Source organism: Homalodisca vitripennis, chromosome 4, assembly GCF_021130785.1.
Source record: "Homalodisca vitripennis isolate AUS2020 chromosome 4, UT_GWSS_2.1, whole genome shotgun sequence".
Lineage (NCBI taxonomy): Eukaryota > Metazoa > Arthropoda > Insecta > Hemiptera > Cicadellidae > Homalodisca > Homalodisca vitripennis.
Window position 1 is genome coordinate 94,755,051 of NC_060210.1, and position 13,472 is coordinate 94,768,522.

The 13,472-nt window shown below is 33.4% G+C and overlaps 1 protein-coding gene across 1 annotated transcript in view; it reads left to right on the top strand.

Moving 5' to 3' along the window:
- The window catches only part of LOC124359802, a 37,778-nt gene continuing 24,306 nt past the window's right edge, over positions 1 to 13,472 (top strand). The window contains exons 1-10 of the mRNA XM_046812845.1: positions 1 to 223; positions 1,956 to 2,181; positions 3,774 to 3,936; positions 4,222 to 4,423; positions 4,523 to 4,646; positions 6,127 to 6,282; positions 6,463 to 6,704; positions 8,823 to 8,958; positions 9,072 to 9,179; positions 13,085 to 13,301. Of these exons, the coding sequence (XP_046668801.1) occupies positions 196 to 223; positions 1,956 to 2,181; positions 3,774 to 3,936; positions 4,222 to 4,423; positions 4,523 to 4,646; positions 6,127 to 6,282; positions 6,463 to 6,704; positions 8,823 to 8,958; positions 9,072 to 9,179; positions 13,085 to 13,301 (1,602 nt within the window). The 5' untranslated portion in view covers positions 1 to 195. The remainder of the gene's footprint in view (positions 224 to 1,955; positions 2,182 to 3,773; positions 3,937 to 4,221; positions 4,424 to 4,522; positions 4,647 to 6,126; positions 6,283 to 6,462; positions 6,705 to 8,822; positions 8,959 to 9,071; positions 9,180 to 13,084; positions 13,302 to 13,472) is intronic.

Genomic DNA, 13,472 nt, shown 5'->3' on the forward strand with positions numbered 1-13,472 from the left:
TACTTTGACAGTTTCTTGACTCACTCGCTACAGTGAGTGTTGTTGAGTCGATCTTTGTATAAGTATTCTAACCTTGGTAGTTACCAATATGTGAAATTATCCATATTGATTAGTATATGATTTGTAAATTCAAATTCTGTGAAGAAAGAGTAAGAAGAAATGATAATAACTTGGTTAATGTGACCTGGAATTGAAATGTTACTAATATTGGCACTGTTATCTGGTAAGATTACTTTTAAATTTCTCCACTAACAAAATAATTAGTATCTTAGATATCATTATTCAACAATAAAGCCTGCTTAAAATGAATTTGTTATTGGTGGTCTCTGTGGATCAGCAGTTTAATTTCAATATATTAAATCCAAAATAAAGTAATGATTAAATAGAATAACCAAAACTTATTTTGGGAATATAAAAGTATATTCTTTACAGTTCATTAAAACAAATTAAATCAGTATGATTTCCAACAGTATTAAACAGTTTCAAAAATGTTATAAATTAATATTACTTATTACATTCAACTGAGATACAAATTCTCTCATTCACTATAAATTGATCTATAAATAGCTATCATTTTTCAAATATAATTTTATAATTTATTTTAGCTGTTTAACAAGTAAATTATTAAGATACATTTTAGTTAATCAAAGTTGCAAATACAGTGAAATAATACAAAATATAACTAGCTTGTAATATGTAATTCATAGAGCAACTAATACATTTCAATACTGAAAAAGTAATGCATACATTTTAGATGTGAATGAATAAGTTATTCTATTTTTCTTCTGTGTAAGCTAAATCAGTTTTGTCTATTTAACATAGATAATAGTGTTTACTTGAGATCATTTTTGGAAGCATCGAAAAGTTTTTTTCAGGGATTAAAATCCTGGAATCCCAAAAAATAATATTGATGAGTTTGATAAGACATATATTCATATTGTCATATAAACTATCTCTTCAATTAATTAAACAGTTTAAAATCATTGGCTGAATATGCACATTGATATACACAGTCTACTACATATTTATACATAATAGATACATAATAATACCCCAGAACTCTCTACTAACCTTTACAGGTATTATTCATGAACCAAATAGAAACCAAAATATCATATTTAAGTATATGAAAACTCAATAATTAAGTTGCTTGTACAGCTGCCTTGTGTACTTTTCATTTAACTATTTTTAATTTGAGAACAGCTTGTTGCAATAAGTTTTAATTTTCTATACAGCCATACAAAGGCCTAATTAAAGAAAAAACTATCTATCTATCTATCTATATAATTTATATATATATATATATATATATATATATATATATATATATATATACATATATTATTCAAATGTTAATTCAAATTCTTTTTAAGGGAATCACATTATCATATGCAGATTAAAATTTTCATCAGTTGTAATCACAATTTTATAAAATAAATGTAATATCTATAATCAAACCTATGGCAATAGTAATAAAGTGGTTTAATCCAGTTTGCTTAAAATTGGTCAGGAAGTCTAAAATTTGATCAAACTTGATCAAGCTGATCAAGGTTTTAATGTGAATAATAATTGATCGAGGATTAAGTTGTAAATGTTGTATATTTCCATCAAAGCTTGATTTAAAAAAACTTGTTTTGGTTAAAATAGGATTAAATATTTTTATTGGGACACTATAGGATCAATAACCATAAGTATTCTAGCTCATACCAATTGCTTTCTAAAGGATAGAAGGTGTTATAAGATAACAGAGTTTCATAGTGGTTCATTAAAAATGGATGATCTCTCACAAGCAGATCGGCCATTTGTGGTGATTAAGAAATCTTCTTAATTCGTCAAGAGTAACTGCACTTGCTTTGGTCGCTAAAATCCATAGTATCATTTAATTTAATTTTGGAAGAATAAAGCCTTGTAGATAGATAGTATTGTCTATCAATGCTATTTCTTTCTGTTCTCAGTGTTTGGAGGAGGTAGTGCAGTCCAGCTAATCGCTAGGTTCTCCAGTCATGGAGTCCATGGATTCACTCGATTCGCCCAAGCCAGAGGTCAGGTAGAGGTCACAACTGAACTGACCTGGACCAAGGATGACTCTTGGCCTGAAGTCATCCCTTGGACTATTCACAAATTCCCAGTTGACCACCGATTATTAGAAGATAGATGTACGGAAGCTAGGATTGGCCCTCGGTGAGCTTTACTTGTTAATAGAAATATTATATTCATTAAAATGAATGAAACCTTTTAATTATCTATAATTTATATATTAATTATATAAACCCACATAACTGAAGATGTTCTTATTGAGTACGAAAAGTCTCACAAAGATAAAAAACTTATACATGGTCAGCCAGTGAAACGGGAAGATTTAAATAAGTAACTAATTCTTTAAGAAAATGAATTTTAATATTTAATAGTTATAAATATAAAGAAAAAAGGCAGCCATTTACTGTACAATAAGTGAAAAAATTATTTTTCGAATATAACACTTGTCATATGTCCTCCATTGGAATCTATGCACTGCTGCAGGCGGGCCTGGAAGTTTCTCATGATATTTTGCAGCATATTGACTGGTATTCCTTCGATTTCGTCCCGAATTCGTTTTTTTAGGGCAGGGATAGTTCTAGGTCGACCTTTCTGAAAAACTCTTGTTTTTAAATAACCCCATAGAAAAAAGTCACAGGCTGTCAAATCTGGAGAGCGAGGGGGCCAAGGATATCCCCGTTTCGGGAAATGACGCCACCTGGAAACAAAGCATTCACAGCATTCATAGCAATTCTTGCAGTGTAGCTTGTTGCCCCATCTTGTTGGAACATTGTGTGTTCATTTACTGGAAAACGGGAAAGTTGTGGCGTAAGAAAGTTCTGGATCATTGCAACGTAACGCACAGAGTTAACAGTCACAGCACTTCCATTGCTATCCTCAAAGAAAAATGGGCCTGTGATTCCTCTTGCTGACATTGCGCACCAAACCGTCACTTTTTCAGAATGAAGAGGCGTTTTATGAAATGCGCCAGGGTTTTCCTCATACCAGTATCTGAAGTTTTGTTTATTAACAAAACCAGAGAGGTGGAAATGCGCCTCATCGCTCATCCACAAGTTGTTTACTTGGTCGACATTTTCTTCAAGTCTTCTGGCCATTTCCTCACAAAACTGTAATCGTTTCTGATGGTCAGTTGGTTTGAGAGATTGCACAATCTGTATTTTGTATGGGTGAAAATTTAAATATTGATGAAGAATCCTTCTCACCGAAGTGTTACTTATTACAAGGCATAGAGCATGTTGTTTGGCAGATCGGCATGAACTTCTGAGCATTGCGTGTTGAACAGTAGGGATAATTTGAGGGGTTCGAATGGTTTTTGCACTCCCACCTCATTTTTTAAACGTTGATCCAGTTTGTTCAAAGTTGTTTATCCACGAACGAATTGCGTTATCCGAAGGAACAGGCCTGTTGTGCGGTATGTTGAAATGGCGTCGAAAACCACGTCGCGTTTTCACCAAACTCTTACCATTCGTATAATACGCTTTAACCGCGTAGCCGCGATGTTCACCCGTCCAACGATCCATCTTAACTAAATGGCGGAACACGCAGGTAGAAATGAGCCGGCCACTATTACCCCCACCACTCACATTCCAACTGTCAAGGCCATCTCCAATCTTCCCGTTTCACTGGCTAACCCTGTATTATTGGAGAGTGTGTTTTAAATTAATATATAATTTCCAATAAGAAAAGAGCTTCAAGAATGTTATCTATAATTGTTAATTATTTCATTGATTTGGTAGTATTCTGAGCCTGGATGACATATTTGGACCTGTGTCATTGAATGGAACTATTACTGCCGCCAACACAACAGATGTGATGAGCCTTATCGGCCCCTCAGGTGTTTGGGGACAGTCAGTCGTGCTAGATCTAGGAAATGGAGAGTTAGCTTGTAGCACATTGATGGTAAGTCGGTCACTTAAACATTCTCATTTGTTTCCTCTTGGTTCATAGAATTACTGAATTATTGGACTGTCATTATATTAGTAACTAAAATCATATATTTGAACCTTATTTTCTTATTTTTAATGATGGGTAGATATTTTCCGTTTGTAAATCAAGTAAGATATATTATTATCTTTCTTAATTAATATGAATAAATATTATAGCAATAAAAATACCTACACATAAAGATGCAAATAAACAAAATGTATAAACTAAACATTGTACTGCATGATTTTTTTTACACAGCCAGATGGAAGGACCAGTATACGTATGGCAGAGGCAAGGTTTAATGGGCCTGTGGCTGGCTCGGTGTACTTCCAATGGCTCGGTAGCAGTGGTGACACTGACTCAGCCATCTTCACCGACCTCTACCACACTCACCGCATGGCTCGACCAACACGTAATAAGTGGAAAATATTCACCACTGATGTCTTGGACTCAGAAGCAGGTTAGCAGTTAATACACCTATGATGGGATTTCCAAGAAATACTTCCAGTATTTTCTGAATTCAATTTAATCAACTGCAAATGTGTGTAATATGTTGCAGATAAATTACGCCATGACTGCAATGCTCTGCAAGTGCTCTATGAGACGCACGATAGAGGGGGTTCGGGAGATCTGGATTCTCGACTGGGACTGGTCGACATAGGAGCCAAACAGGCTGATAATAGGTCAGTTTCTCATCGTAGGAACTTATTTATTATTTTACACTTCTGAATTAACAAAAACACAGAAGAATCCCAATAATGTGGAGCTCACTTGTACTACATTATTCATTCAGATGAATCTCCAAAAGTAGTTAACACATAAGTGTCTAGTTATAAAACTAGGTGTTGATGTTTAAATTGTGTATACAATTATAATTCAATTAATTAATTAATACTTGGCTGATTTATAATTCTTAATACCATTATAATTGAAACCATTACTAATACTTTTGTTTACATTAATGTTGTGAAACGTCAGTATAACATTTGTGGAATGATTTTCTTGTCTTAAGTTGGTTTCTTTGAGATGGAAAAATATCAATCAATGCCCAGCCAGCTTTATGATAAGTCAACTACTGTCATGAATACATTTAATTAAATTTTAATATCAAGTTTAATCAAAATTTAGTGATATTCTTGGATCAAACAGATCATTTACTAATTCACCTCACTATCAAACTTGACCAACCTAAGTAATTTGATTGTCACATATATTTATAACATTTTTAGTAAAATTTATAAAACCATTGATCAGCTGGCTCGAGGTCTGGTCTTCAATTCACAATAAAAATAAGGAAGTTTCCTACTTCCAGTAGAACAAGTTGGCTAATCTAGAGATAAACATATCCTTTCTATAATGTAGAGCACAAGCATACTGAACATCTTAAGTGTTTGGAGTTACATTAGAACAAACTTCACATTTAAGAGCCACATGATAAAAACTATCAGAGGCTAAAACCAGACCAATATTGTTTGCAGGATCATATAGATAGAGAACAAATGCTTAAGTTCTATGTACTGCAGTTTTATCACTAATGCAATCTGCTGATGAATACTATTCTCCCACCTGGCCGTCCTGGCCAAGTAGTCAACATTCCCGTATTAATGTCCAACAGTTACTGGTACTCTCATAAACAGTTTTGTTGTCAATGACCCCAAAAATAAATGTTGGCAGTATGATACTCCCTTGCAAGCAGTGGACTTAGCTCAGTTACACTTGAACTGGCGTGGGAAGATTAACTACTGGAATATTAAATAGAGAATGGCACAAAACAGTCATGAGATGGTGAAACAACGTAACAGTCTATGGAACATTTGTTGTGTCCTGTGCACGCTTTCCTGAAGGGTTGATGAGTTAGTGGAGGATGAACTTCAGCTTAGCACCTTGGATTTATATTGAGGGAGATCTTTATGTGAATTAGTAATACTACTATAGTTCAATATATTGCAGTTTTTTATAGGCTTTTCAATAACTTTAGGTAGCTGACAATGCAGATTATACAATATAATATAGAGTGAGTCAAAGTTATCTCGTTCTGACAGGATCTTATGAAATTTTGATCAGGTGTGATTCAGCATTTAATAATATAGTATGATATATGTAGATATCTCTTTAGTTGATTAATCATAGTTATAATCATTGGCTGTCCTGTTTAATGTACAGTCCAGGCAAAAAGAGGATACACAGAGCAGCCAACCTAACACTGCTAGATCTGCGCAACAAACAGCGCCATCTGTATCTCGTGTTGTTCGACAATCAGCACACAGAGTCCTACCTCTCCTGTGCCAGGATCACACCTCTGGAGCCTACTATCCTTAAGTAAGTACTTTCATCACTTAGTGTAGAAAACTCTTATTTTGTAATTATAACATAGTTTTAATATGTTTTTCAAAATTTGAGGAGCTTTTAAGGTAGCATACTTGTTGTGTAGTATTTCAGATTTGTGTGTCTCAGTTTCATCTGATTTCTACTGTTTGAACTAACATAGGTTTTGTTTAGGGCGGTGGTACAAGCCAGAGGACTGCGGGGGGTGGTATCACTTCAGCAAGTGTCACCGTTCGGAGCCACACAAGTGGGAGTGCGCTGGGATAACAAGCCAGAGGGTCTGGGAGGACTTCGGATCCACGAATTGCCAGCTCTGCCGGATATTGGACGGACTTCACAGCGCAAGTACTGCCAGGGCATAGGTGCAGTCTATAATCCTTCCAACAAACCAACTGCTGCCGATGCTCCTCTCCCTGGTACTTCACTTTACTTATCTTCACTTGACATTTAGACTTTAGTCAGGGTTGAGCATGTATGAATAGAAAGTCAGTTAATACAATATTCCTTCCTGTCACTAGCCAGAGTACATTTAAAGTATCATTAGCTACTGATAAAAGACAGGCACATACACTTTTATTCACAAAGTTTATTCTGAAAAATGTCAAAATTAAAAGTGATTCTGATCCCATAACCAATGAAAGCAAATTACTATGTAGGACTCTGTATGATATATTATCTGTGCATGCTCAAATATATTTTAATGACATTATATTTTATTAATTATTGTACCTATTGTCAATGACTAAGCCAGTACATAAAAATTAACTCCAGTAGTAGTTAATCACGTGCACGCACACATGGGTGCGCGTGATATTTTTCTGTTACCAGCAATCTAAAGAAAAGGTTTAACAAAGTAGTGTGTTCCATAACTTGATTCCATACCAGGAAATTAATGTAATGAAGTCAAAACTTACAAAACACCAAATAGCTACCAGAGTGTTCCTACAATTACAAATTTACGTACTGTATGTTATTCAGATAGCAAATAAATCCTAAATAAAATTGAATTTCAGTTTTATTTGGCTATTAAAAACTGTATTCTTGTATTTGTTTCTTATTTTCTGCTTTACTTTCTTTCCTTTTCAATATATGAGGCTGTTCAGAAAGTAAGGAACATTGCCACCTGGTGCTGCCAGACATGCACCAATCGCGTATATATTGGTGTGCTTGTGCTTCGATCTCAGTCAGCATCCAACTGTGACAATGGGAACATTTCCATGCTGCCCATTTTTTATATTCAAATTTGATATGTGTGCCGCAAAATCCCACCAATTATGAAGTGCGATTTGGAATTGTTTTTGTTTGGCAAACATTTTAAACTGATAGAAATTCATCGGGAACTGTGTGAAGTGTAAATGGAAAATGTGAAGTGTACGGGAACAATGTGAAGTGTACAGGAACAATGTGAAATGACTGAAAGTTCTCTCAGGAAGTGGTGCATTCAGTTTAAAAATGGCAGAACAAATGTTCATGATGGAGAGAAGTATTAGAGGGAATTTGTTCATCAAGTTTGACCAAAAGATTTGTGAAAACCGCCTTGATTTTTCTAAAGCGTGGTGCAACAATAAACTCTGAGTGTTACTGCCAAGCATTGGAAAACCTTAGAAGAGCTGTCCGAAAGAAGCGCAGAGGAAAATTGTCTTCTAAATTTTGCTTTTGCATTACAATGCCTTACCTTATACGGCAAACTGTACACAAGAACTCTTGAACTCTTGCAACTGGGAAGTTTTTTCTTATCCCCCTACAGTCCTGATCTTGCTCCAAGTGATTTTCACTTGTTTCCGAAAATGAAGACCTGGCTAGCAACACAGTGTTTTGACAAAGACAAGAAGCTCCTGGTACACATCACTGAGTGGCTGAGATTACAGGTGGCAGAGTTCTGTGACACAGGAATTTCAAAGCTTGTCCACCACCGCTATAAGAGCCTGAATTTGTATCGTGATTATGTAGAACATTAGTATTTTAGTCCCTCTTTTACATGTATATAATAAAATGTTTTTCTTGTACTAGGTTTTTTTTATATACCATAATGTTCCTTTCTTTCTGAATAGCCCTTGCACCAAATAATTCTTAAAATTAATATGTTTGCTAACACAGCTGATGTGTTGCATGTTGCATCTACTTTATTTTGTTATTAGGTTGGTTTCTGACATACTAGCAAAATTTTATGGTCTTACCTTGAAATATGTACAAGATATTGGACTTATTGTATGAACTCGTATGTACGGGCTTATATTAGGTAACAATACATAAATATAAAATATCCAAATTCCATAAAAGTGTTTGTTATAAAACATATTCAGCACAGTAACTACAAAAGTATCTGTTCTGTGAAACATTTTTTCATATAATTTTAAAACATTAGGACTTAAGTGACCAAAATTTAATTAGGTAACTGGTCTGATACGGTGCGATAATATTTGCACTTCTCCTGTGATATATCATGCTGTGCCATTTAAAGGGTTAAAAATTAGAGGTCCTTTTTAAGAACTCAGAGAAAAGAATACATAACAATAAGCTGAAATGTTGTACAGGTGAAGTGTCACAAGACTCTTACGCTGTAGGGGACCTGTCGGGTAAGGTAGGCTATGACAACAAGCGCCGATGGGACGTCTTCCTACCTCTGTTTGGACGTTACTCTGTTGCCCACCGTTCTCTTGTAGTCTACATGTGAGTTACTAACTTCTTTTATTCCATTACTAAACTTACATTGACTTTTAATGGTTATGTATGTTTCATAAATATTCTGTATTAGTTCTTAATGAGGTAATGTAACTTTGTAGAAACAATGACACCAGTGGAATTGAAGACCCTTGGATTTGCACTACTCTGATCCGTTTTACTCGTTATAACACAAAGATACCCATGGCTACTGCTGAAGTTATTTTCAGGTAATTTTAACACTTTTACTTTTAGTATATATTATGAGTCAATGGGATTTTCAAGAAGAGTTAGGATAAACTGAGAAGGGTCTGAATCCAATTCTGGTAATCAAACTTTTTCAATTACAGTAATTTGAAACATACGCAATAAAACTTGTTAGCCTCATACAGCAACTGCAGCTATGATAAAATTTTCTCGCTCTGATTAATAATACTGTAATAACTGTACACGGATATATCTGTAAACAATCTGCTGGAAACCAAACTTTGGTGAATATATTCCATAGACTAAATAAGACCATTAGATGTAGTATAGGTAAACGTGACTTGAAGCCAAGAAAATCGCGTGCCTACAATAAGATGGCGGCAGCCGGAGATGAGTCATCCTAGTAGCGAGTGTCAGACCAAATGTGTAAAACAAACTAAGTAGGTTACGTGATTAAGTATAGCTTACAGAGTATTTTTAGACCACTTGTAGAGTATGCATAACAATGAAACAAATTGAGATTCATTATTTGAACTGAAATCATATATTTTGGCCCTTACAAAATTAAGATGTCTTAGGTCTATTATTAATTTCCAAACATACATCTAATTAGAACAACTTAATACAATATTTAAAATATATTTGTTCTTCAACGCCTAAAAATTTTGTTTAGACACATTGAAGAAATAAAAGTATTTATTCAGAATGCCACTGTATTAAATTTTAAAAACTTAGTATAAAATGTATAAAAGAAACCTAGAGTGACTGTGACATTATTAGTCAAATCAAAACAGTTGATTTCAGTGTTTACACATGTTTAATCATTTTATTTCACATAACAGATTTTTGAAGTTAATTGAGTTTTTATATGGTAAAGTTTCCTGTTAAGATAGTTGATTTTCTATAAATCTTAGAAATCATTTATCTTTTTATCATTAAGCTTATTACCGTATAAATATGAACTAATATGTTACTTGGATTGGAAATAATAATAACTATCTCTTTAAAGCCCATGATGTGAAGTTCTCAAGAAAACTGTAGCATACTGGTATATCGAGATGCACAGACTCGCAAATAAAAACTCTCCCATGCAACCTGAAATATTGGACAAACAACGGCAGCTAAATTTTTCAAAAAGTATGATTCAGACAGCTGAATTCTTCCACAATAAATTCCACCATGGTTAAACCTACTTGTCCAAAACATACAAAAAATAACAGTCAACTAACTTTTACATGTCATGTTTAAAAACCTATATAAACATTTTGACTTTATTTGACTATTTAAAATAAAAATTAGCTTTTGGATGGTACCATTAGTGTCCATGACTTATCAGCTTTATTCATGCATAGTTTCAGAATATTATCTTTAATCTAAGTACCGTAGACTAGATCATGAGATATTTGAAACAGGAGCATTGGCATTTTGCTCCATTTAGAGCGTAGTTTTGCGCCTACAAAAAGACGGCGAGCATGGCTTCAGCTACTTATATAGTAGTGCCAGTTATATAGGCATAGCCCATCTATTTGTCTTATGTTGTCTTTGATGTATCCACATGCGTCCATGAAGGATTAATGGTAATCGCGTGGTCAGTTGTATGAGGATCAATGTGACAACAAAAGTTCTATATTTTATAAAGTTTCTTAAATGAACATCACTTCATCATTCAGAGTAAATGTACAATAGAAAGTGTAGCCTTGAAGGTTTACAGTACTCTAAGGACAAAGCACTTTTAACTGCTTAACATAACTAAAAATGATAAATTCTTTATTACACAGAGAATTCTATGTTAATAGAACTGTGTGCAATGTTTATGAGACAGCAATTAATAAATTGTGATTAAAAAGAAGATAATTTACTCATTGTTTTGTAACAATGCAATAATGTAACTTTCTCTCTTGTCTCATGTCTTCAGTTTGTGTTATTGTGTCAGTCAACATTACAAGTCATATGTTAAAAAGTCACTTTCTCTGTGAAATGCCTGAGACGTTAATGAGCTCTGAAGTTTTTCTTAGAAGATGGGAACTGTTTTCCATGAATAATGTAGAAATCCTATTGTATGATTCAGCATATTGAAGTAATCAGCAGTTCACAGCTTTGTAACTAATTACTTTCACTAATTTAGTATGGGTGAATACCATCCAATTAGTTCATTTGTTACTGCTGACTACTTTTACTGTAGTGTGCAAATATACTTAATGAAAACCGTAACCATAATTCAGCAGTTAATATTCACTTATTTTTAAATATATTTTAATATTGTTATTTTCCTTATTGAAGTTTTAATAAAAATAATAAAGAATTTGATGACTATCGTAATTAGTTTTTTGTAGAATTATAATGTAATTAAAATATCAAAATATTTAAACTTTAAAACGTTTACACTACGTGCATAATATTATGTAATTGGCAAACAGTGTTTGTCAAGAACAAATTGTTATGTACTCGTATGATATTTTGTTGTAATTTGTGATGTGAAAACAAAAAAATGTAGTCCCATTCTTACTTATTGTAGGGGGAGACAGTGGATTTTTCTCAAGATGTATTTATTCTCAACAATGTAATATTTATGACGCATGATCTACACTGTTTATGAAAATGCTTTGCAACAATATACATGGAATTTATGCTAAAACATATTGATAATTCGAAAGTAAAAGCCTTTTGATGAGCATTATTCAGTCAAATATTGGCTTATTCTAGCTACTGATACTGTCCACTGTAATATCTCAGTTACCTGCTTGTTATTCCATTTGATAGTTGTGGACTGCTTAATAAAAGTAATAAATCAACAAGACATAACTAATTTTGCTCCTCAAACATTTTAATGCCAATGTGTTTGCATTTAAAAGCTTTTATTACAGTATGAAGACAATGACTTACAGAAGTACAAATGTCCATTGTAAACATCAGTGATGTAAAAAAAGTGCTGTAGATCTTACATTACAGATATGGGTTGTCTATGTGAGATATCATAAACTAACAAAGTTTTACTATTTATATCCTCCAAATTTAATTTTGACAATTTTCTTTATGTACGAGTCCAATAAATGAGATACATCTGAGTGATCGTACCTGTTATTAATCTAAATACAAAAATCAAATTAGTTAAAACTCGAATATTGATCTGCTTATTCCTGTTTGTTGCAGTTTTTTATGAGAATTTTAGTCTGAAAAATTGATATAAATAAATGTTACTGCAAATTGGTGTACTATTATATAACAAGCTAATGTGTGTCTCTGTGTGATATTCAATCACATAAAAACTACTGGACCTATTGTACTGAAAAGGGTCCCTGGTTAACGTATAGCATGTAGGCCTATTCCTATTTTGAGAATCCCACCGGGCTACACAACAAGTATCTTGAGAACTCTCTTAAACTACATTAACCATAATGTATATTTAATCATATGTCAAAATCAAGAATAGTAAGCGTAATAATCTATACACATTTGAAAAGGTGATAGTAGTTGTTTTTTGTTATTTATCTGCCAAAGTCAGTTACAAATGTCATGCTACATTCAGAAGCTTTTCTTTGTCTGGTTTTGTTTTTATTGGTATTTTAATGAACTACAGTAAAATGTCATCATTTATTACATCGTAATGGTTTTAACTGTAAAGCTAAGGGTTACGACTTTAGTCTTTAAACTAAAATAAATATAAAATGGATCAAGGGACTGGAATATCTTTAATTAACTATTGATTATCTCAGGATTGGTTAGAATGCTATTTAAAAAGAATATGTCCATGGTGCTCTGTTTTTCAAAATTAAATTGTTTGTGAAGCCTCGGGTAAGTGGTAGTGTTTGTTATTTCAGTGATTACGTTCAAAGTTTAAAGTATTTTATAGAATATCTTCAATTTAGAGGAAAAGTATTTTTTACCCAACTGAACTAACTAAACATTTTGTATATGTTGTGAAATTAAGATACCCACTGGCTGGTCGGATAGTGTTCCGCCAGCCTCGTAATGACTGGACAGCTGACACCGTTGTGATTGTGGAGCAGCTCGTACATGCAGATGGTACAACTCTTTCCAGCTCCAAGGACCATCGCTGGGGAGTCAACATGGAGCCGCCAGGCAAGGACTTCTACGACTGGCAAAACCGCTGTGTCAGCGCTGGGCCATCCTATGATGGTTTTCTGGTCAGTCAATGATTTTCATATTTTACTACTTTTAGAATTATATTTGTTAGGAACTCAACATTTTGCTTCCACAATGCTATAATTTCCTAAATTTTAAATGAAATAATTTATTTTCCTCTCTTGTTTGTGTTTTATTATTGATTAGTCATAAACATTATAGCTTTTTCATGT